Source organism: Panicum virgatum, chromosome 6N (genome assembly GCF_016808335.1).
Source record: "Panicum virgatum strain AP13 chromosome 6N, P.virgatum_v5, whole genome shotgun sequence".
Classification (NCBI taxonomy): domain Eukaryota; kingdom Viridiplantae; phylum Streptophyta; class Magnoliopsida; order Poales; family Poaceae; genus Panicum; species Panicum virgatum.
The window spans coordinates 4646029-4670624 of record NC_053150.1 but is presented as its reverse complement, the minus strand read 5'-3'; the positions used below and the strand labels follow the sequence as shown (position 1 = coordinate 4670624).

Here is a 24596-nt window from a genome sequence, read left to right as displayed (position 1 = left end):
TACTCGAATCAGACCGTCATCTGGCACTAGCGGTGCCAAGGATGACATGTCACTTGTCAGTACCTAAAAGAAACACGTACTCACGCGCTACTTATTTAACTTGACACTCAGATTTTGCGTGGAAAAACCGGGCTTGCTTTTGAATTAAGACGAGGAGACAGAAAGGGAGCAAACGATCGAATAAAAGTAGTAGTACTTTTCGTGCTCATTCTTCGTTACAGGTGCACAAAGTTGCAGACAAAAAAGTGACCTTCAGCTTTGCCCGTGCGGCAGATTCGTCAAGCGAATGGGGCAAAAAAAAAAACTTTGTACACAAACAGGAGTAGAATCAAGGTTTTAAATCGTCAGCTAAGACGTTTAGCGATAGAGCTGCCATTACGGTGTTTAGCGGGCTATAGCCAGAATTTAGCGGGTTATAGCCGGCTTTAGCGGGCTAAATGCCATAGCCGTTATCCTTTCTAGAAGCTATAGCGGTCTATGCCAGAAGCTATAGCCGGCTATTTAAAACATTGAGTAGAATCCATTCAAAAACAGAAGGAGAATATACAGAGGTCCATCGAAATGTTCACAAAGACGAACCATAGACTTTTCTCTATGATTATACATTATCCTATATAGGTTAACTTTTATTATCACTTTTTTCCTACTAAATAAACTCAGCCATCAAACTCGCTACTACTCCCTCCAACTCAAATTATTAGCCATTTTGAATTTTCTAGATGAATAGCAAAAACTATGAATCTATAAAAAAATTAAAACCACTAATAATTTGGAATGGAAGAAGTACTATCCATAGTAGTACAGCACACGAAAGCACTGAAAAACCTAGTAGCCAATCACTACTAGCTGGTCAGGCGTCAGCTGGTAGGCCGACACGATGGGAGGATCAGATCAGTGGACGTCGAGATCCGATCCTCTTGAGGCTTGACGCCTCCATTCTACAAGCATTGGAAAGGCGCTGCTCGATCTACTCGTCATGAAAGCGAGATCATCAGAGAGAGAGTGCGCATGATCCATGTGTCCCGACGAAGCGCCGCGTCTGCAGATCTTTTCACACGTTGTCCTTGTGCATGCCAAGTGTGACTGACCAACGAACGACAAAAAGGTAGCTCAGTCAGTTCTGCTAGTGCTGCGCTACGAGATGCAGGATGTTACGGCCTCCGGCCTAAACTGCAAGAAGTCTCGGTGAGTAACACGAGACAGTATGTTGCTACCACCAGCATGAAGATCCAAAAAAAAATAGAATTTGTTCAACGACGCGTGCAGTCAATGGACTTTGAAAAGGAGCAAATTTTGATAGTCTGGTTTATTTGACTGTATATAAGTGCCATTCTTAATTTTAGAACGAACGATTAAAACCATCCGTACAGATTTGTGAAAGAAAATATTGGTACAGACTAGTAATGTTTGAAAAGAAAATATTGGTACAAACAACACTTCCAAGATTGTTAGCACCTAGAGACTGTCTGTGTCTCGTTCGTTGTACTAATCTACACGACGAACAAAGTGGATCAAAAGTAGTATTGCCCATACATTGGTTTTAGCCCTAGGCAATTCCAAACAGATTTTGGTGTGACACCGTGGGAAAACCACAATTTTGCAAGAATTCTTTGCGCACAAGTCAGAGTCCAATCAGCCAAGCTTGCCAGAGTTTGTGTTTCAGACTTACAGGCAGAGTCCAATCAGCCAAGCTTGCCAGAGTTTGTGTTTCAGGCAGACAGTTTGTCCTTCATTCATTCTGAACATTTCAGGTTTCAGACAGACAGACAGGCATATTGGCAAAGCGGATCTCTTCGTCTATTGAACACTCCTGGTTCTCTACACCTACGGAATACAGTGCTATGGACCATGCTACCGACCAGACAGGCGGAATTATCTCCAGTAGGAAAAATAGATTACTCTGAATGCAGCATGTGATTCAGTCTACAGAGACGAATTCTTGGCAGACTTTTTTTTTTGCATACTTCAGGTCCAGTCCCAATCGGGGTCTTCCAATTTGATTGTGATCAAGCACAAAAAAACAGGTGGAAAGTGAGACCTTGACCACAATAGGGCAGAAGAGAAATGTTCTTTTCTAGCTTGCACACAAGCGATATTGAACATCTGGTAGATCTGGCAATTTCCATCATCTTTGATTTCTATCAGATAACCAATTCCCTCTTACGGTCACATATATGAGCAGTGAGCAGTAGTACTATATCAACAATTTTTCTTGGTCAACAAGTTGTGTTCCTTGGTGTTCATTTCAGTGGAAGAGGTCAAGTGCTGCATTTACAAGAAAGCATGGCAGGGCACCAAAATTATCCTTTACTTTTCGGAACATACCAATCTCTTTTCGTCTGATCATAAGCGAGGGACGAGCAGCTTCCATTGCGGTAATCCCATGAAAGAACCTTTTTCATCAGGCCTCGCAACCTCTCGGCACCAGGGCCAGGCTCAAAAACAGAGTCCTCACCCCTAGACAAGCATGGATCAGCCCCTCCTTCTGAGCTCCCATCACACCACGCTCCTGGGGTGAACCGACCCTCCGAGCGGTGCAAAAGTTCACGGTCGATCTTGTCCAGGACCTTGTCGTCCTTGGGAAATTTCCGTGCAAATGGCGCACCACTCTTCACCATCTTGTTGAAGTCCTTCATCGAGAGGATCAGTGGGTGCTGCTTTGGAGGGTAGTCCCAAGCGATGTAGTGCAGATCATGGCTAACTGCAGTGCCCCGAAAATCATTAGAGTTGCAGATGACAGTATGGAAATAGCCTTCTGGCGAGGAGATGAAGTTGACATAGTACATCAGGAGGTTTCGTGGGAGATTATCCCAACCCCATATACAGTACTCGAGGAAGGATTTTGTAAGCATTATCCAAGCAGAACCTGTCGTCAAACATAGGGAGACCATGATCTTAGCATTGGACTAGGGGTGATGAAACATAGCAATATTCTATACAACTACCAAGATGTACATATATTCAAATGCTCGCGTCATAAATCAATTTTCAGCACGTGACGAAAAAGAAAATGAATCCTACCTATACATGGTCAATCAGAAGAATTGATCATTTCAAAAATCCAATAAGAAAACCCAGAATCGTAATGAAATTCTAAGGTCTCAGTCCAAATATCTTGACTACAGAACTCCAGACCAATACTTCAATACAGCAGTGACTATTCTTCTCCTATTTCCCAGAAAATTCGATATCTCCGTAACTATTGTATAAATTTAGGGGGACATGGAGACAGGGGAATGCAGGTAGCATAACTGATGATAGGGGACATGGACACATGAATGTAAAAAAAAAAGGGCGTACCCAGTGCCGTAGGCTTCCCGCACTGTCCCCAGAGACACATGAATGTATCACTACCTTATAAAGTTATGGATATATTTGCTTCAGAAAGCCTATGTGATAAATATTGAAGTTGAGAACCAGGCCTACCGGTATATAATTTGAAAGATGTTGGCAATTCCCTCCGCTCAGTAGTCATAGTAAGGTCAAACTTTTTCAATAGATAAAGCCCTGGGTCCAGAACAATTGGTTTTGCCCTTATATTACTGTGACAGAACCAAAAATAAAAAATCAGAAATGATTTAGGGTAAAAGGAAATAAAGAGTGTGCTGCACAAAGTGAACAAATTGACAAATGGGTAAGGAAACTTACACTTTCCACCCAGATAACTGAAAGTGCTCTATAAAATTAAGATTTCTTGGCAAAGAAGAGAACACGTGGAGTATATCTGCACATAGACGATCATTTAGGTTTTAACTAATTAACTATACAAGTACAGTAGCTTCCAGAGCTGTATAATATGCTTCTACTGTATGTATGAATATTAAAGCTTCTCCTATAGGAACGTATGCTCAAATGAATGATGAATGCTGATGGTAATTTTGCCTTTAGCCCTTTACATGTGAAAACTATTTCATGAATAGATACGTCTGAAGATTATAGAAAATTATTAAATGTGCCTGTTATCTCACCGATCAATGTGCATTATATAGAATTCGAGATCCTGTTAATTGGTCCAAGCTATGACAATTAAGAGGCAACCTATTGAAACCAGACAATTCCAAATTATGTTTAAATCTGCTAAAATCTTCATTCTGTATAATTTGAGGATAAGGTTAACTGAACCATGTTAAGATGAGTAGTTAAACCAAATCCCGCAGAGTTTCGCAAGACGACACCTTACAGAACCAGTGTAATCTGTTTGTTGACACTTACAGGTGTCCATATGAAGAGATAAAAGCAAAATAAATCTAGTGCAAACTACTTCTTTAGATGGGGTTGTAATCCACGACTATAGTGCCTAGGCCAAACTTGAATCCTCTGAAACATTTAAATTTTTTAATGCTTGCTACTGGTGATGTTATGAACCAGACTCTAAAAACAAAGTTGCAACAGGTAAATCATGTAAGAAATTTAGATGCCACATATAGTAAATAATTGTAGCCCCTGGAAAATTAAAGAAAATAATTTAGTCATAGCTGAAGAACACTGACCATCTTGTGTCATGAGCGGGTAATCCGAGGCGCTGAGATTGATGAACCAGTCCCAGTCGAGCCCCTCCTTGAGGAGGATGGCCACGGCGTGCAGCGTGCAGGCGACCATGGTTGGCCCCTTGTAGGTGACGAGGTTGCCCTTGGCGATGACCCTGACGTTCCCGACCTGGCTGAACATGGGGTCGCCCTTGACGTACATGGCGAGGTCGATCCGCTCCCGCGGCGGCGCCTCCAGGTCGAGGTGCAGGATGTACTGGTTGCGCGGGTGGTAGATGGCCTGCAGCGTCCGGCGCATCCGCAGGCCGTCCCCCTTGGTGCCCTCGAGGAGGTACGCGATCCGCGGCGGCTCGGCATCGGAGTCGTCCGAGTTGACGGCGGCGTCGTCGGGGTTCTCGTCATCGGCGGCGGCGTCGCCGCCCAGAAGGCGGTCCCTGATCCCGGCCTCGACGGAGCGGGCGCCGTCGTCCCAGTCGGCGAGGGAGACGGCGTCGAACAGGGCCGCGCCGCCGCCGCCGCCGCCGCCGGGGTAGGGCGGCGAGAAGAGCCCGTAGGCGGCGGCGAGCAAGAGCGTGGCCGTGACGAGCAGGCTCGCGAGGAAGGGGAGCAGCCACCGGCGGTCACCGAACTGCCGCGCGGAGCCGGAGCTGAGCCCCCAATTCTTCCTCATTTCCTCGGCAAGCAGGGGAATTGCTCACCGCGAGAAGCGAGATCTGCACCCAGATGCGCTCGGAAGGGAGCGGAATCCTCGATCGGAAGTCTGGAAATTCCAAGAGCGATTGTGCTCACCGGTGGCAGGGACGACAGGGAAGAAGGCTTCCTAGAGAGCCCGAGCTCCCGCTCGCCACAGACGAGTGCCCCGGCGAGGCTTGGGTCAGCCCCGGTGAACCGGTTCGCGGCGCGGCGGCGCTGATCTCTCGCTATGGTAGGCGGTGGCAGCTGAGTTGAGGCTCTCACTGTCACCTCCGTGACCGTGAGCGAGCACCAGCTGGTGGTCGGCCAACGGGCCTGGGCATCCGCCGCCGAATGGGCTAAGCACAAAATGTTTGCTCTTCCAGAAGCCCGGGCGTGAAAGTTGGGCTTGGACGAAAATTTCATGGGCCGGACCGGGAAACTAGCAAACGAAGTGACCTCGTCTCATCCCCTCGTGCGAGGGCCCATGTTGCGCACCTCGCCGCATTCATTCCCACGGCAGTGCACAGCTGGGCCACCGCATGTCAGTCTATGGACCCCACACTCCATTCGCATGCGCCCACCTCCGACGAGTCAACAGCCTCCAATCTACCACTGACTTGTGGGCCTAAAAGCAGCAGACTCTACGTCAGTAATCGCGCTTTCCCATGTTCCCTCGCTGGCAACCCGGCCCCACCTGTCATCTTCATCAACATCCCCAGTTCAAGTTCCCACCCACCCTCTCCCCAACTCCCCCAAATCAAACCCGACGCTGCGCAGCATCCACACCTAAACCCCTCGGCCGGCGGCGCCTCGATCCCCCCGCGCGATGTCGCCGTCGTCGCCACCGCGCCGGCCGCAGCGCCGCGCGGCGTCGTTGCGCCCGGCCTCGTACGACGAGTCCCTCGGTGACGCCGCGCTGGAGGCCTACCTGGGCGACGCCCCCTCGCGGCGGGTGCGGCGCCTGCGCCGCCTCTCGGCGGAGGAGCGGCAGCGGGAGACGGAGACGGAGGCGCTCATCGCGCTCTCGCTGGGCTTCCCCATCGACGAGCTGCTCCCCGAGGAGCGGCCCCTCCTGCCCGCCCACATCGCCGACGCGCCCAACGACTACATCGTCGTCCGCAACCACATCCTCGCCTCCTGGCGCGCCGACCCGGGCGCGCCGCTGCCCCGCGCGCGCGTCCTCGAGACCGTCGCCGCCTCCTACGACCACCTCGTCGCCGCCGCGCACGGGTTCCTCGCCCGCGAGGGCCACATCAACTTCGGCGTCTCCGCCGCCTTCCCGGCCGCGCCGCCCCTGGACGCCGCCCTCCAGGGCCCGCCCGCCCCCGCCGCCTCGGTCATCGTCGTCGGCGCGGGCCTCGCGGGGCTCGCCGCCGCGCGACAGCTGCTCCGCTTCGGCCTCCGGGTGCTCGTCCTCGAGGGCCGCGCGCGCCCCGGCGGCCGCGTCTACACATCCCGCCTAGGCGGGGATAAGGCCGCCGTCGAGCTCGGCGGCAGCGTTATCACCGGAATCCACGCTAATCCGCTCGGCGTGCTCGCGCGGCAGCTTGGCATTCCGCTGCACAAGGTGCGGGACCGCTGCCCGCTCTACTACCCGGACGGCCGCACCGTGGAGACCAGGCTGGACAGGAGCATAGATCTGGTGTTCAACACGCTTCTCGACCATGCCACCAGGCTCCGGGAGTTTCTGAATGAGGTCGCGGAGAGGATCTCGCTGGGGGAAGGCATCGAGAAGATCAGAAGGCTGTACCATGCGGCCACGACGGATGACGAGCGGATGGTTTTGGATTGGCATTTGGCGAATCTGGAATTCTCCAATGCTGGTTGCCTGTCAGAGCTCTCACTCGCACATTGGGACCAAGACGATCCTTATGAGATGGGGGGAGATCATTGCTTCCTAGCCGGAGGGAATTCCCGGCTCATACATGCCTTGTGTGATGGTGTGCCCGTGTTGTATGAGAAGACGGTGATGCGAATTGAGCATGGATCCGATGGGGTTAGCGTCACAGTGGAAGGAGGGCAGGTTTTCCAGGCTGACATGGTTTTGTGCACTGTACCCCTTGGGGTGCTCAAGAGTGGTAGCATCGTGTTCGACCCAGAGTTGCCTGAGCATAAGCTTGGGGCAATACAGAGGTTGGGGTTTGGGTTGCTGAACAAGGTGGCCATGGTGTTTCCTCACATGTTCTGGGATGAGGATATCGATACATTTGGGTGTTTGAACAAGGAGAGTAGCAAGCGTGGGGAGTACTTTCTGTTCTATAGCTACCACACTGTCTCTGGCGGAGCAGTGCTTATTGCACTTGTGGCTGGAGAGGCTGCTTTGGAGTTTGAAAAGGTCGATCCTGTTGTTGCACTTCACCGAGTACTTGCCATTCTTAGAGGTAAACTCTAAAACTAATACATGGTCACGTCTATTTTTATTAGATTTTAATTTCTGAAACTCTAGTTGGGACTCCAAGCATCATTCATGAAAGAAATTGCTTTCCAACACAATAGTCAAATGTTGGCTTGTCTGCCTGCTTTGCTTGATATATGCTAGTACAGGTGCATTGGGAGTTCCATGATCTGGTTTAGGATTATATTTAAATGATGCCACAACAGTTGGATCTGTATTAATATAAGTAGTTGTTTTAGCATGAAGTTCACATTTGTAACTACTTGATTCATTCACACTTCACACTCCTTAGTTATTAGCAGCACTTGTGCTGATTTAAGTTGAAAGTCTTTTGAATGAATTCGTGTTTGTGTCTGTTGAACCATTGACCTTTTTAAGCATTGTATCATAACATTGTCCAAATGTTGCCTAACTGTCTTAAATATTGAGTGTTGCCACAATACATGTGCTGATTTGAGTTGAAGGCTTTTGAATCTATTCTTGTTTGTGTCTGTTGAATCATTTACCTTTTTAAGCATTGTATCATAACATTTTCAAACTGTGGCCTAACTGTCTTAAATATTGAGTGTTGCCACAATACATGTCTGATAATGATCAAGGTGACTAATGAGGTAGCTTTTGATGTACTTGCATTGCATTATGATATGATCTTTTCTACATAATGAGTTATTAGTACAATGAAACATAGGCTCACTAGAGTTATGACTCTGGAATTGGCAGGACAAGCTGACCAATCATCTTTGAGCTTGTAATCTTTGGCCAAACATTCTTTATAATCAAAGGCAACAAGCCTATCTGACCCCTGAAACTATTAGCAATCCTCCATACCCCCATAAACTACTAAACCAATCTAAATAGCTCATTGAACTTTAGAAACTGGTGCAAGTACTCCTTAAAAGCTTTTGTGGACACTGGACAAAGCTGGATTATGCAGATTAAGTCCAATGCCCTGGATGGGCGTCCCTTCCCATTGATTTCAATTGATGCCTATCCAAATAGAGCATATGGTGGTTCAGAAGGTGGCTTTGCGCCTTTGCGATCATGGAAGATGACTTGAGAGGGTTCAACAAATCAAAGTTCCAACCAGACTGGCCTGTGTCTCAGGACGTTCTTTATCCTCTCTACCCTTCCACAGCTGCTTATGTCCAACCTTAGTATCTCCATCCTCTACCCTCTACTGTTCCACGGCATTAACTATGGTGGGGGGGGGGGGGGGAGTGAATGGAGCTTCTGGATAGGGAGATACTGTGCAGAGTGAATGGAGCTTCTGGATAGGGAGATACTGTGCAGCAAAGGGTGGAAGTGTGACTGAGTCATAGCCATGTCATCTGCAGTTATGGGAAAACCACCTAAGAGATTTATATTTTCCAGTTTTATAAATTGAAGAAATTTGTAATTAATGTTTTCCAGTTCTCTAATATAGCTTTTTTATCAGGAACTAGAGTTGTGAGAGTTTTTTTTTGAGAAAGGGATCATATTTCATTAAAATAGAACCCCTTTTACAACTGAGACCGCAACATAAAATAAAATTACATTGAAGCACGCCACTAGGTCCCTATCCTTCATCTTCCTTGCATCCGGCGAAGTCCATTGCTTCAGAAAACTGCATCTCCATGGAACTTCACCAGATCCGGCCACGAGAATTGCAATTTCCACCAACAGAAGACTCCACAATCGTAGAGACCGCAAAAGAGACGCTGAATGCTCAATCACTGTAGGGAGTAAAGGGCGCCGAAAGCACATCGGCCATATCTTCTGAAGATTGAACCGACCATAAGATCCGACACCGCCATTAGCAATCACCAAGGGCGGCCGGAAGGACAAATCTGCCACCGCCGGTGGTAACACCAGCGGCCAGAAAGATGATTCCACTGAAGGGGAAAATAAATCCAATCCCTCCTCAAAGAGGACTAGGCCAACATACCTTGATCCCTCTACGAGGAACACGTCGCCATCGGAGAAAATGACGGATCCCATTGAGAAAATTCAGTACAAAATAGAAAGCCAGATCGAAAATATCGAAACAACAATCCAAACCCTAGCCTAATTATTTTGGTGGAAAGGAAAAAGAAACCTAAAAAAGCAGATCTGAAGGTCTGCTGAAGTGGACGGACCCCCGCTCCTCGTTACCACCGGCTAGATGGCCGGAGGCAAGGAGAAGCGGGGGGGGGGGGGGGGGGGAGGGCAGAGGCGGCGGCAGTGGGGCTCCGCGGCGCGAGGTGGACATCCGCCCGAGTCGCCCTTCCTGGGCGACGCGAGCGGTTACGCGTGAGAGACAAAGTCTAGAGTTGTGAGAGTTGGGAGTTTTTTTTGTCACAATACAAACTTTTTGGGTTCAAACTGGCACTAAGGCCCGTGTTCTCGTATGAATTATTTTTTTACACCATTTAGTTATTGTTCATATGATACAAATATGTATTAGAAAAGGAAAGTAAAATATATTTTAAGTATATTTTAAGAATTATATGGATAGCTACTCATTTAGTAGCTGAGATAAGTGGCGTGATCAAACATAGGCAATCCTTTTGGTGTGTGAATATATAAAAATCAGGACAAGAATATGAGCAGAAGAAGGAAGATGGTATTGTTTTAGAACATTGAATAATGTCTAATGGATACTTTGGTTATGAAGATTCGCAGCTAAAAGGAATGTTATTTTTAGCTTGTCTTCTGTTACAGTCTTGGGTGCATGCTTTGTGCAAGTCCATGAGCATAAGAGTCAAGAATAAGCACATATTGTTTATGATATTTCCTTTCATATGATAAATAACGAACATATTATTTATGATATTTTCCAGGTATCTATGGTCCAAAGGGTGTTACTGTTCCTGATCCCATTCAGTCGGTTTGCACAAGATGGGGTAGTGATCCGTTTTGCCTAGGTTCATACTCCCACATCAGAGTTGGGTCTTCTGGTGCCGACTATGATATTCTTGCTGAGAGTGTGAATGATCGGCTCTTCTTTGCTGGAGAAGCCACGATTCGTGCGTACCCAGCAACAATGCATGGTGCCTTGTTGAGCGGATTAAGAGAAGCTTCCAAAATTCATCGTGCGGCAGAGAGTATAATGAATTCTGACCAGAAGAAGTATACCGTGCCTAATAGCCTGAGACCACCCAATGGTGCCCTTGAAGATATTTTCTCCGAGCCAGATCTTGCATTCGGGAGATTCTCGTTCGTGTTCTCCTCAGTGACACTTGATGATCCTGAGGCTCCAGGACTAGCCCGGATTTCACTCGACAATTTGCTGCTGCAGCCCAAGAATAATGAACCAAAAGAAGATGAAAAGGTTCAAGACCCTGCAGCTGAGAAAATCGTCCTTCAGACCTTCCATTTGTATGCCACCATCTCCCGAGAGCAGGCTGATCGACTGCAAAATTCAAGCAACGACGACAAAGGTAGGTTAGGATTGTTATGCAAGGATCTCGGTGTAAAGCTGATGGGCTATGATAGTACGTGTGATGTATGTAGTGATATGATCTTGAGCATCTTGAGCGCACGGAAAGCCAGGAAACGGCTGCAGCACCCCAAGTACTTCAAGATCTCGCATTGATTTGTATTCTGTACCATCTCCTTCGCCATCTTGTAGAACAGAAGCATTCTTTTGTTAGATCCGAAGAACTGGCTGTTGGAGCTTGGATTTTTTTTCTCTCTATGCGCATTGAACTCTCATTTGTAATTTGTATAGTATCAAGTCATGTGCCTTCAGATTAGAGTTGAGTAGATACAGTTCTGTGGTTGGAAATCTGAGTATGACTGGGGAGTGTGGGTGGACTCGTTCACCCTACAGTTCCATTTGGGGTAGCTTGTAATCCCACAGGTTCATAACAAGTGGTCAGTGTGCAAAACATACTGAACGATTTGTGCATACTGATCGCTGAGTTTCTGGGGATAGTACGAATTATCACCATGTTGAACGCATTCGGTGTGTATAATGATCTCAAACCGTGTGTCCGTTTTTCTTAATACTACATACCATCCATCCTGCACGCGCTCACTGTGCTCCCTCCGATCGGAAATACAAGTCCATCTAGATTGGTCTTAAGTTAAGTACTTACATGAACACAAACTTTGTGTGGATTGACAACATACTGGCATTACATGATTATTAGTTATGGAAAAATACTTTTGTAATACGAGAACACTTTCAATACAAGGCAATATACTTCCTGCTTCAACCATACGGAGCCCATATCCCCCCTCTCTATCCCTCTCGCTCTCAATTTCTAGCAATTCATTCATATTACTTTTTTTATGAAATAGGACGGGTAAAAGCCCCCTACTGGTTATATATAGATACTAAAAGAAAGGTGAAAAAGGTTTCTTACGCAAAGCTAGGAAACAAAAAAAGGAGATAAAGAAAATGAGAAAAAGAGCATAATCGGTTCTTACAATGCAAGTCGGTTCAACCTTTCTTCTAGATCCTGTTGACGCTTAGGTTTCACTCGATTGCATATAATTAAGCAATACGAGTTCCTTGTGGAACTTTAGACGACAATTTTGAACTGTTGGTGGTAGCCCTTGAAAAATGAGGTCATTCCTGGTGGTCTGAATTGCCCAGTGTAGGACATATATATCGCATCATTAAATGGGATGAAATTCTGAGTATCATGGACGTACCCACTATGATAGATGGAGAATTGGAGATAGATATACGTAATACAATCAACTTTATATTTATTTCCCACCAAAAAAAACTTTATATTTATTCGCTTCATGTACGGTCGTAATTGTGCGAGACATTGATTGTTCGTGTTCGTATTGGGATTCCAATTGATGTGTCTGTATTCTGATTAGGATTTGTATTGATTTGTTCGGACTCCGATCAGGATCGATTGACGGACCAAAGAAAACATTGCTTGCTTTACAAAATATAGTAGAGAAGAGATTGTACGATGCGTTGATTGTTTGGTATCCAATTAGGGTTCCAATTAATTTGTTCGGATTTAGATTAGGATTCCAATTGACGTACCAAGTAATCATTGCTTGCTTTAGAAATAAAGTAGAGATAGAGATTTCTACATTTTTTTCATTAAAATACTACTATTTAAAATATCGAACCCATACCCCCCTCACTCACTCTCCCTCCCTCCCTCCCCCTCTCTCTCAATTTCTAGTAATTCCCTAATATTATTTTTTATGAAATAGATGGGGTAAAAGCTCCCTACTAGTTATATATCTATATCTATTAGGGTTGAAAACGGTCAGGATAAATCCTGTTATGTTCCGTCCCTATTTCTACATTTTACCAGCTCATTTTCATATTTTCGGACAAATTCAGAATTGGTACGAAATACGGGATGTCAAATTCGGAAATGGGATGGAAACTGTTTGGCTTGTATCCTGATCATTTTTGTAATTTCCGTATTTTATCGGGATATCCCATTTTTACTAATTCGGTATATACCCTTTTTACTACTATGTGTGTGGTTGTGGCTATGAATTTGTTATATCTTCTATCTAAGTATGGGCTTATGAGTTGTGACTATATACTGTACTACTATGTGTGTGGCTGTAAACTTGTTTGTGAGGTTGTGAATTATTATCATGGTTTACAATTACTTGTGTTATTATCATTTGTCTATTGTTTTCATGTACTCATGTCGGGTTTGTTGGATGATTGGGTAATATACGGGTCAGTGTATTTCCGTTTTGATTTTCCATAGACCGTTTGTTTTCGACACATATCCGTTTGAATTGTTCATTTTTGATATCCCGTGAGTCCATATTCGTTTTCGTGTTCAATCATTCTGTTTTCAATATTATTTTCGTATTAAAATGTAAAAGTAAAAACAATAACGAGATTATCCCGACCGTTTCCAACCCTAATATCTATACCTATTTCTAGTGTATGTAAGGTTTCCGCCTAATTTTTTTGTTTGGTCCGGCTTGTGTTATTGACAGGTGGGCCTTAATCCATCCGGTATGCAAGTCGCGCCCTCCGTCCACAAGTCAACCACGTAGATCCCTACAAATTAATGCACATACAAATATATAAATCTGATAGTTATACCAACTTTGTCTTTAGCAACGCATGGATATATTTACCTAGTACTCCCTCCATTTCAAATTGTAGGTCATTTTAGCAAATTTAGATGTATAATTTTTTCCATGGATCTAGACATAGAGTTTATCTAGGTGCATAGAAAAATTTATGCATCTAGATTTGCCAAAACAACTTACAATTTGGAAGGGAGGGAGTAGATACTAAAAGAAAGATAAAAGTTTGTTACAAGCAAAGCTAGGAAACAGAAAAAGGAGATAAAGAAAATGAGAAAAAAAAACACAATCTATACACGTCGGTTCAACCATTCTTCTAGATCCTATTGATGCTTAGGTTTCCCTCGATGCAGAAGCAACAGGAGTTCCTTCTGGAAATTTAGACGACAACTTTGAATTGTTGGTGGCAGCCCTTGAAAAATTGCCCAGCATAGGACATATATATCGCCTCATTAAATGGCACGAAATTCTCAGTATCACAGACCTACCCGCTATGATGGAGATAGCAGTGTCAATGCCTGTCAATAGCCAAATTAAACATCAGTTGACTTCACTTCAAATTTGGTGGACATATATTGTGAGTTCCATCTAAAATAATGTAGACTAAATTTGGGATAGCTTGTAATCCTACAGGTTCAAAACAAGTGGCCAGTGCAATACATACTCTTTGCTTAATTTATTAAAGTTTAGTTATCATCACATCGGATGATTGGATACCAATTAGGAGTATTAAATATAGATTAATTACAAAACTAATTGTATAAATGAACTCTAATTTGCTAGACGAATCTACTAAGTCTAATTAGTCCATGTTGTGCTATGATAAACATGTGCTAATGATGAATTAATTAGGCTTAGTAGATTCGTCTAAGAAATTAGCCCCATATTATATAATTAACGATGTGGACGGGAAGGAGGGTCAAGGGAGCAAGAACATTGGAATAGCCCAAACGGGCACTAATTAAACATCGTTGACTTCACCGTAGATGCAACTGTGTGATTGGCTTTGTTTGGTTTTTTGGAATTTCAGAAATAGTAACACTTTGACCCCTGATTACGGTGTCAAACAAAGTCATTTTACAAAATCAACTCCAGAACTAGGTTGCTGTAGCATGAGAGGTCTTTGACCGGGTGATTAGAGGAGGGCATCAATGTAGCCAATCATCAATTAATTATAGTTATTAGATTCGTCGCGAAAAATTACATTCATCTCCGAAAAAGTTTTACAAATAAACTATATTTAGACTTTCATGCGGAGTCTAAAAGACGCGTTATAGATTCCTTTCTAGGAAACCAAACACGGCCATTGTCGTGATATATGTAGTGTTAGTTGTGAGTTGCAACGCTAACTATATATTTGAACTTGAACCACTACACAGGCGAGTGTCACTGTTATTACTAGAGCTGAAGCCAATAGCCATGCAAGACGCGCTCATCTTCTTGCTCCCCTTGACCCTCCTCCTCGTCCACATCGTCGTCCGTCTCCGGCTCCGGCATGCACCGACGCGCAAGGCAGCCTACGCGCGGCTCGCCGCCGTCAGGTCGGCGCTCCTAAGCAAGCTCCCCACTCTCGGCCTCGGCCAGCCGGATGTCTACGTCACCGACCGTTTCGCCGCGCACCGCCTCCTCGTCCGCGGCGCCGCCGCCGGCGGCGCGTTCTCGGACCGCCCTCCGTCCATCGTGCCCAGCGCCGTGCTCTCGCGCCGCCGCCACTACAACATCAACTCGGCGCCATACGGCCCGCTCTGGCGCGCCGTCCGCCGCAACCTCACCTCCGAGATCCTCCACCCGTCGCGCCTCCGCCGCTACGGCCCCGCCCGCCGCCACGCGCTCGGCGACCTCATCGCGGACCTTGACCGGCAGCGCGCGTTCGGCTCCGGCGGAGTGGTGCTCGCCGCCGAGAGCCTGCGCGAAGCCATGTTCGGCCTGCTGGCCGCGATGTGCTTCGGCTGCGGCGTCGACGGCGGCCTCGTGCGCGCCATGGCCGACGCCCAGGACGACCTCGTCCAGTGCTTCCTCGGGCTGCGTGTCTTCGCCACGCTCCCCGCGGTCACCGGGCTCATATACCGGAACCGGTGGAGGAAGCTGGTCGAGCTCCGGAGGCAGCAGGAGCAGACGTACCTCCCGCTCATCGACGCCCGTCGCGACCGGGCCAACCGCCACGGCGAGGCCCCGGCGTACGTGGACACGCTTGTCGACCTCCGCGTCCCGGACGAGCACGCCGCCTCGGGCGGCAACCGTCGCAGGCGCCGGCGGCAGCAGCAGCGGAGGCTCACCGACGGCGAGCTCGTGGGGCTTTGCTCCGAGTTTCTCGGTGCCGGCACGGAGCCCGCCGCGGCGGCGCTGCAGTGGATCATGGCGAACCTGGTCAAACGGCCGGACGTGCAGCGGGCACTCCAGAAGGAGATCGACGCCGCCGTGGGCGCGGACGCCGAGGAGGTCGGCGAGGAGGTTCTTGGGAAGCTGGAGTACCTCAACGCCGTCATCATGGAAGGGCTCCGGCTGCACCCCACCGTGCCAATGGTGCTTCGTCAGGTGAGGATTAGTTCAGTGCTTTTAAGTTTTAACTCGCCCTGCGAGCTTATGAGCCTCTGTCGACAAGGTGATGGCCGATGACCATGTCGTGCTGGACGGCCGGCGTCTCCCGGCGGGCACGGCGGTGCACTTCCCGTTGGCGAGGCTGGCGCGGGACAAGGCGGCGTGGGCAGACCCGCGCGAGTTCCGGCCGGAGAGGTTCCTGGCCGGCGGCGAGGGCGAGGGCGTGAGCCTGGTGGCGGCCGCGGGCAGCGCCGGGGAGATCAGGATGATGCCGTTCGGCGCCGGCCGGAGGATCTGCCCGGGCATGGGCGTCGCCGTGCTCCACCTCGGCTACTTCGTTGCCAACCTGGTGAGGGAGTTCGAGTGGGCGGGGGCGGAGGGCGACCACGCCGTCCACCTGCGCCCACACCTCGGGTTCTTCACCGTCATGAAGCAGCCGCTGCGTGCGCGTCTCATGCGGCGCCGGCGCCGGGAGGCCAACCCGTGCTGCTAGTAAAATTAAGAACAACAATGTACCATGCCCCCGTATAATCATGGTTTTAAATAGCGGGCTAAGTGGTTTAGTAATTGAACTCAAAAAACAGCTAATAGCGGGCTAAATGAAGCTATAGCGGGCTGTAGCGGCTAAATTACACATAAGTTCAAATAGCGGTACCATACCTCAAATAGCTATAGTGGGCTATAGCGAAAACTATAGCGGGAGATTTAAAATCTTGCATATAATTTGCACACCCGATTCCTTCTGCTGTACAATTTCAGGTGTCATCTGTCAAATAAACACTCGGGTGTCAGATGAGTCAAAAACACCCGGGTGTCAGATAAACAATTCCTTAATATAATAAAAATTAATGTTTTTATTCGCATAATCTTATAAAAAATATTGTCATTGGCTTTTGAGCGCAACTAGACGATAGATGTTTTTTTGCAACTGAACTAGTTGGATAGAATTTCAGCTACTCTAAAAGTAACTTCTGTTGTAGCTTCTCTGGTGGAGGAGTTTTTTTATTCTTCTGGTGTATCCAGTTGGAAATCGTTTGGTAAAACGGCTTCTTTTATAGCCCTAACAAGGCTGGTAAATCGTTTTCCTCCGGAAGGCTCGCTCCACCAAATGACTCCAGTCAGCAGATGGAGGGGCTTCACCACCGGACAATCGCTGTGTTCGTTTGGTTGTGGCTAATGGCTGGTGCTGATTTGTTATGAGAGAACAGTACTGCTGACTAGCTGGTAGTTGGTGGCTGATGCTAATTTAGTATGAGAGAACAGTACTGCTGGCTGGTTGGCTGACAAGCCAAACGAACAGAGCGGACGTTTAGTAAACTCCGGCATGCAAGAGCCGAAACTGGAGCTGGAGGTCTTCCAAAAGACCATTGTGTACATACACACTGGCACTAGCTACTCGTTGATTGTACTTAAAAAAGTGACTTTAATCACATGATCTGTAATCCCTCGCACGCCAACCAAGCTGGCTTAGCTGCCCATCAGTTGCACTGCGCTATAGCTTGCTACCAAGAAACGCCTTCAAATACACGCCGGCAACACCGGCCACGGCAGTGTACAACAATCACGTCCGTCCACGCCACGCCCACCACGACCATGGCCAATACAGCAGCAAGAACCATCCACCACCCTCTCCTCTTCGTCGTCGTCCTCATCTCGCTGCTCGCCACCCTCGCCGCGGACGGCGTCGGCGTCGACGGCGGCCGGCGGTGCCCTACTGTCCCGTCGATGACCGCGGAGCGCGCGTGCACCGCGGTCTCCGGGACGTGCCGCATGCGCGGGCTCTGCCTCCGCACGCTTCGCGCTGGTGCGGGCGCGGCGGCGTGATTCCGTTGTTTCCTCCGAACGGAACCAGTAACGACGTTAACTAGACTAAAAGTTGCTTTTTCAACCCGTGATGGCAAACAACAGTCTTTTGGATTCTTGTTGGCGATAAGACAGAAAGAGTCGGGGAACAAGCAACTAGATAGAAATATTTTTTTATTAATCTTAGGACCCACATACTCTCTTTTCTGTTAACAGATGCTAGCTGATGGGCTATGATGTCTTCTTCGAAAAAAAAGCATCATAGTCCATCTAGCGTATTCGGGCTGGAGGATCTGTCGATATAGTGGGTTGCTTTGTTTTTAGATAGATCGAAAGTAAGAAGTTAAGTTCAGGAGCGGAGCCAGAAAGTTGATTTTTTTATTATTAGGGGGTCAATTATACAAATTTATATAAAAAATTAATCAAAATTTAAATTTCTAATGTAAATTTGGGGACCATGAGGGCCAGGCCCCTGTCCGCCCCTGATTAAGTTGGCCCAATATATTATTTCGTGGTAAATATTTAAAAATATGTTGAAATATTTTTTGAATGTGGAATATATTTTTATTACACAATAAAAAAATGTTCTAACATAAAAAAGGTTCCTCTAGCAATAAAAGAATTGTTTCAGTATAAAAAAATTGTTCCACCATATGCAATGGAAAAAGCAGAATGAGAGCGGGTTCAGAACAGCAACGGAATTGCTCTGAACAACAATTGCGTTGGTCATAGGCCCATCAACGAATTGTTCCAGTAATAAAACACTATATTGCTAGCGGAACAATTTTTTTTATTCTGAATGAAGCTGGAGGCCTGCAAGGCTGCAACGCCTGGAGGCCTAATTTTCTGGTAAGCCGGAAAAATGAAAGCTGAAGAAGAAACGCTGCGGATCACCGAAGAGTAGCCCACGGAAGGTTTAGGCCTCTTTTCAGTTGAACTTTCCCAGAACGTGAAGCCTGGTGGCGTCGCTGGGCCTGGACAAGTTCGACATGTTGACCGCGACGGCCGGCTCAGCGTCGAGGAGCTCCGATCCTGGCCGTGATGAACGCCGGGGACATCGGGTTGGGCGTGCTCGGCGTCGGCGACCTACTGCAGTCGGCGGTTGTGCAGGGCGGCCGGAGCGGCGCCAGAGCCGGGGAGGCAAAGGGGCGGCGGCGGCGGCGGATGCGGCGGGAGCGGCGACGGAGGCGGCGGGAGCGGTGGTGGAGGGCGGCGGGAGCGGCGCCGGAGCCGGAAGAGGCACGGGAGGTGGGGGAATAGCACTTCTGCGATGGGAGCCGCGAAAATCGCGGATGCGATGAATAGAAATCCCGTCGGCGCGCACGAGCTTGCCAAGGCGATCGGCGTTGTGGGCGCCGAGGACTGCGTCGCGCGCCGTCGCCGAGTGCGAGCCCTGGACGGCGACGGCGACGGCGCCATCACCATCGACAAGTTCAAGGCTTCAGGCCTTCAGCCTGCCGGGTGTTCGGACTGGGCTCTCTGCTGCAGCACCAGTTCGCCGCATCATGATCGGAATTGTCACAACTCAGACAAAAAAGGAAAAGAAAATAAAAATCCCGCGCGGGCCCCACCCGTCAGCCTCCTACCCTCTCCCTTCTCTGTTTTGCCTCGCCGCGCGCCGCACGCGTCGTCGCCGGCGTCCATCCTCGGCTTCCGCGCCACGTGCCGTTCATCGTCGCGTGCCGTGCCGCCCTTCACTCCTTCCCTCGCCCCTCTCCTTATCCGCGTCGAGCCCGGCCAGTTCCCCGCCTAAAACCCTAGCCCTCTCCACCATTGCCGCCGCCGCCGAGCTCCCTCGCCGCCGCCGATTCGCCCACTCCGGTGAGCATCGTCTCGATTCCTCGCGGGGGAAGCTTCTCCTCCCCCTCCTCCACCGATTCCGGCGCTAACCCGGCCTCCTCCCTCACCGCACAGGGCCGCCGCCGCTCGCCTTCGCCGTGCCGCCGCCCCTGTCCGTCGCGCCGCCTCCTCGTCGCCGCTCCTAGTCTGCGCCACCGCCGGTGAGGCTCGCCGTCACTTCCTTCTCCCCGTGCGCACCTGCCCTTCCCCGCTCTGGCCCGGCCTCGCCTCGCCTCCTTGCGCCGCCGTCCGCCGGCGCAGCCGCGTCGCGCACGCCGCGCGCGTGGGCGCACCCAGGCGCGGGGTCAAGGCCAGCCTTGGCCTTGACCCGGCCTGATGGTGCCGCCCGGCCCCCTGGGCCCACCTGTCGGTGGCCGGGGTGGCTACCCTCGTGTAGCCCTAGCAATTTAGCTAGGGTTCCTTTAGGTTTTATATTTCTGCAAACTTGTAAAATTTATAGAAATTCTTGTATAGTTCTAAAAATTGTGAAACTTGTTTTGTTGAATTACTCTAGCTGAGATCTACTTAGGAAAAATATTTTTTTGCATGTTACTTTGTTGTAGATTTATCTATAGATTTATCTTGCAAAAGTGAGTTTATTGTTTAGTTATTTGTGTACTGCTCGAAAAATGTCAAACCAAATTTTGTTAGACTCCTTGTGAGGAGTAGTTTTCAGTGGTGCAACTTATTCTCATGTTTCCTTGCTGTTGGTTAGGGTTTTGTTTCGATTTCGTGCTTTCTGTACAAAATATTGTTTAATATAGAAATTTTTGGTGGAAAGAGAGAAAATGGCAAATACAGTTTTGTTAGCTTTGTTTTCATGCCTAGTATCCAGGATATTTTTTTTGGATTTGTTTAGTTTAGTTTGCATGCCTTTTCTGATTTACTTTGTTTAGAGTGGCTGAGAACTGTTTTAATTATGGTTAATTCTAGGAAAATGCTTTTGCTACAAAACCAATTTTCATGAGTTCTTTGCATTGTCTTCTGCATGCTCAAATTGTTTCATGATTTATGCTTGTTGTTTATTTCATTTCTTAATTCGTGCATCGCATTCATGCATTATAGTGGCCGAGCCGTCGGAGAACGAACCCGTGGAGCCCGCCGAGTCCGTTGAGCCCAAGCCTGGAGTCCCGTTCGTGGTCGAATCTGAAGTTAACCCAGGCAAGCAGCTAAGCATATTCCTTGCACCTATTTAATCTGATTTAGCTTAGCTATCTCACCGGGTAATGTTGGGTTATATATATTATCTATGTATTGCAATCTTGTACCTAATTTCCTGCATTACCCTTCCTTGATTTGTTATCCTTATTCTTGGCACTAGTTAGTTAGTTAATTACTTAACCTGACTAGATGCTTAGCCCTGCTTAGGATACTTCTATTACTTGCTAGAAAGGAATGGTTTGGAGTATCACACTTACCTGATTATCCTTGATCGCACTTGAGCATCTGGGGCAAGTGGAGTGCAGTATCGAGATTCGAGCGGAATGTTAGGGCCTAGAGAATGAAGTCACATGGGCATAGTCCGCTTGGATCGATTAAGGACCGAGTGGACGACGTCGGTTTTGAGCACCTTTCCGTGCTACCACATATCCAATTTAATGGAACAGATAAGCCAATTACCTTCCTCGACTTGATCATTGATGTGCAGTCCTAGATACGTGGCTACGGGCTATGCAGAGAGGCTTAGTGTGTCCCCAGGTGGACCTATGTGTAGGAAAGTTTAGAGATGTCCCTGGTGGAACTAAGTCTCTACTCGTAATCTAGGTGTGAGGTTCAATGATCGAGCCATGTTGGGAACGGTTGTCGCGAGTGCCCCCTTATCCAACTTTGGCCGGTTGGGTGAGTCGCATGGTCCTTGCGTCGTGTGGGTAAAGTAGTACACCCTTGCAAGGTTTTAATCAATTCGAATTGCCGCGCTCTCGGTTATGAGCACGCTCTTTAACCCATGAACTCCTCATAGATTAACGTTTATGATGAGAATGGTTCATGTTACAGCTATGATCAGTTATAGAGTATTTTACTCTCTTAATCAACTAAAAGTGTTTGGGGTTGGGCAAGATTAATTAACTCTGATAGGTGATAGTGTAGAGAGTTAGTGCTTATGCAATAATTACTTAACCTTAAAGCTGTTACTTGAGCCTTGCATGATCCTTGTATATGTAATCGCGTAAGTCTTGCGAGTACCTTTTGTACTCAGGTTGCTTTCTAAACCTAGTTGCAGGTGAGCCCGAAGTGGTGTTCGGCCACTTCTACCCCGCTGATCCAAACGCGGGGGAGGAGTAGGTCGTGGTGGCTGTAGTGATGTCCTTGAGCAAGGCATCATTACTTTAGTAAATACTTATCGTATCTGAGCTTCGTGAGAGCATGTAAATGCAATAAACTTTATGTTTCTGTTTAATATGACTTTCGTGAGCCCAGGCTTGTAAGTGGAGTTTGAAACCCACCTATATTGAACTTGTAATATTAAGCTGTGAACTCTGATAGTATAAAACTGCTCTTTGTGAATTTTTGGCGATGTATTCGATTGTAAACGGTATGTGCATATGCTGATTCTGGACGTATGTTGGAGCACATACCGAGACTACCGGATTTGATATTATTTTGGATGAATGACGTGTCGGTTGTTCGTGTCTCTAGATGTGGGATAACACGTGGCACGCTCTCCGACGAACACGTGTTAACTCTCATCTAGGTGATAATGACCGACGGTTCGTTTAAAATAGTATCAAATTGGGCGGTTCTCACAGGAATCAGCAAGTGGTATAGTACCATGCTTATTTTCAAGAGTTATTTGGATTGGTAGATTACAACTTTCTTGGACCCATAAAAAAATATCCTGATGGCTACTATAATTCACCATATTAGAGATATGTCATATCTTTTCCACCCACACGCAATGTATTCCTTCCTTGTATTTTTCTACAATCCTCTGTTGCTCGTGGGTGAACAAGCCAGGCGCCCAGGCTTGGTGCCGCTGCCTCCCAGGCTCCTTCCGCCACCCGCCGCCCGGCTTGCTGCCGCCGGCCTGCGCACCCGGCCGCCGCGGGCCCATCCCGCGAGCCCCCCGCGCCGCCGGCCCGTCTGGAGGCCGCGCCGCCACCTCGCATCGAGGCTGCGCGCAACGACCTGAGACATGCAGGGTGGACGCGGCCTCCAGGCGGGGGTGAGCAGGATGGTGGAAGGACGCCGCGGTGCTCGCGGTCCAAAAATGCCGGGAGAAGGGCCTCATGAAGATGAAGCAGGTCGACGCCGCGGCAACGCAGGCGGCGCTGCTTCTCATGATGGGGCACGACAGATTCTCCTCCCCGGAGGTGTGCCTACACTACTTCAGGCGGGGTGAGCGCGACCGGAGACAGGAGGGATGGACGCGGCCACCAGGCGGGGTGGCAGTGCGGCGCAGCCTCCAGGCTGGGTGGCGGCGCGGCGTGGCCTCTAGGCCGGCTGGCGGTGCGACCGGCACCGCAGACGCGCGGCCTCCAGATGGATCCTGCGGCGCGGGGCTCTCACGAGGTGAGCGCGCGGCGGTCGGCGGCAGCAAGCCGAGCGGCAGCCGGGTGCAGGAGCCCTGGGCGGCGGCGGCAGAAGTTTGGGCGCCTGGGTCAATTGACCCACGAAGAACAGAGGAGTAGAGAGGGGTAAAAATATGGGTGGGCAAAATACCCGAAACCCGAAGCCCGAACCCGAAAAACCCGAGACCGAACCCGAACTACCCGAACTCAAAAAACCCGAACCCTAATTCGGGTTCTAACCCACGGTACCCGAAATTATTACGAGTAGTTCGGGTATTGGGCCACGGTACCCGAACTACCCGAACTACCCGAAATACAACCCAGCCCATGTATGTTTATTCATTGATTGTGGCCCAGCCCACCAAACCGAACCCCTTAGCCCTAACCCAGCTGCCCAGCGCCCCAGCCCCCAACCACACGACACACCCCCTCCCCCCTCCCCAGCCGCCACCGCCTGCGCCGTCGCCGACCGCGCCACCGCACAGCCGCACAGGCGTCCGCCGCCCGCCCCCAGTCCGCCACCGCGCGACCTCCCGCCACCACTGCCAGAGCCCAGAGCCACTGCGCCTGCGCGCCGCTCGCGCAGATCCCCTGCACCTCCCCTCGACCACCGCCCCCCAGGCCGGCGCAGCTCCTCGGCCCGGCGGCTGGATCCAGTGCCGGCCCCCCTCTCCTCTTCTCCGACCGGATCCATGGAGGCATCAGGCGCCTCCCGCTCCTTCCTCTCCCTCCCCGGCGAGCAGGCGAGCCGGCTCCGGATCTCGCCCTCGCCGCAGTGGCCGTCGGGGCGGCCGCCTCACCGGCTCCCTCTGCGCCAGGCCGGCGAGCGAGGAGCTGCGGCCTCCTCACCTGCGCCGGGCCGAGGAGCTGCGCCGGCCGGCGTGGGCGTGGGGTGGGGCAAGCCTCCCCTGCTCCAAGGGGCGCGGGGCGAGCGGATCCCGGCCGCTGTGGCGTGCAGAGGCCCCTGCGGCCTGGTCCCGCCCCTGCCCCGTCGGTGCCGTCGCCCCCGCCACGCCACGGATGCCCCCACGGCCCGTCGACGCCCCCGCAGCCCGCCCCCACCGCGCCGCCGACGCCCGGCCCCCGGCCCCGGCCCCGCCGCCGACGCCCCCGCGGCCCGCCCTCACCGCGCCGCCGACGCCCGCCCTTTGTCGGCCCTCTTGATATCGGGTAGTTCGGGGATTACCCGAACCCGAACCCGAATTTTCGGGTACCCGAAATGTCGGGTTTTTGTTATTTCGGGCAAATTTCGGGTATCGATTTTCAAAACCCGAAATTTCAAATACCCGAAAAGCCCGACCCGAAATTTTCGGGCTACCCGAATGCCCAGCCATAGGTAAAAACGTCCGT

At 49.5% G+C, this 24596-nt stretch overlaps 3 protein-coding genes across 3 annotated transcripts; 2 read left to right on the top strand and 1 right to left on the bottom strand.

Moving 5' to 3' along the window:
* Positions 1-1317: 1317 nt before the first annotated feature.
* LOC120678948 (beta-glucuronosyltransferase GlcAT14B-like) lies at positions 1318-5469 on the bottom strand. Its single transcript, XM_039960414.1, has 4 exons — positions 4491-5469; positions 3649-3724; positions 3427-3542; positions 1318-2866 (listed from the first exon to the last, which is right to left on the bottom strand). Exons 1-4 carry the CDS (start codon positions 5155-5157, stop codon positions 2301-2303), a joined length of 1425 nt encoding a protein of 474 aa, XP_039816348.1. The 5' UTR covers positions 5158-5469; the 3' UTR covers positions 1318-2300.
* Positions 5470-5915: 446 nt separating this feature from the next.
* On the top strand, positions 5916-11302 carry LOC120678932 (lysine-specific histone demethylase 1 homolog 2-like). The gene is made up of 2 exons (XM_039960390.1): positions 5916-7543; positions 10356-11302. The coding sequence occupies exons 1-2, from the start codon at positions 5989-5991 to the stop codon at positions 11108-11110; spliced, it is 2310 nt and encodes a 769-aa protein (XP_039816324.1). The 5' UTR covers positions 5916-5988; the 3' UTR covers positions 11111-11302.
* A 3659-nt stretch (positions 11303-14961) lies between these two features.
* LOC120679651 (cytochrome P450 89A2-like) lies at positions 14962-16712 on the top strand. The gene is made up of 2 exons (XM_039961292.1): positions 14962-16092; positions 16160-16712. The coding sequence occupies exons 1-2, from the start codon at positions 14977-14979 to the stop codon at positions 16586-16588; spliced, it is 1545 nt and encodes a 514-aa protein (XP_039817226.1). The 5' UTR covers positions 14962-14976; the 3' UTR covers positions 16589-16712.
* The last annotated feature ends 7884 nt before the right edge of the window (positions 16713-24596 follow it).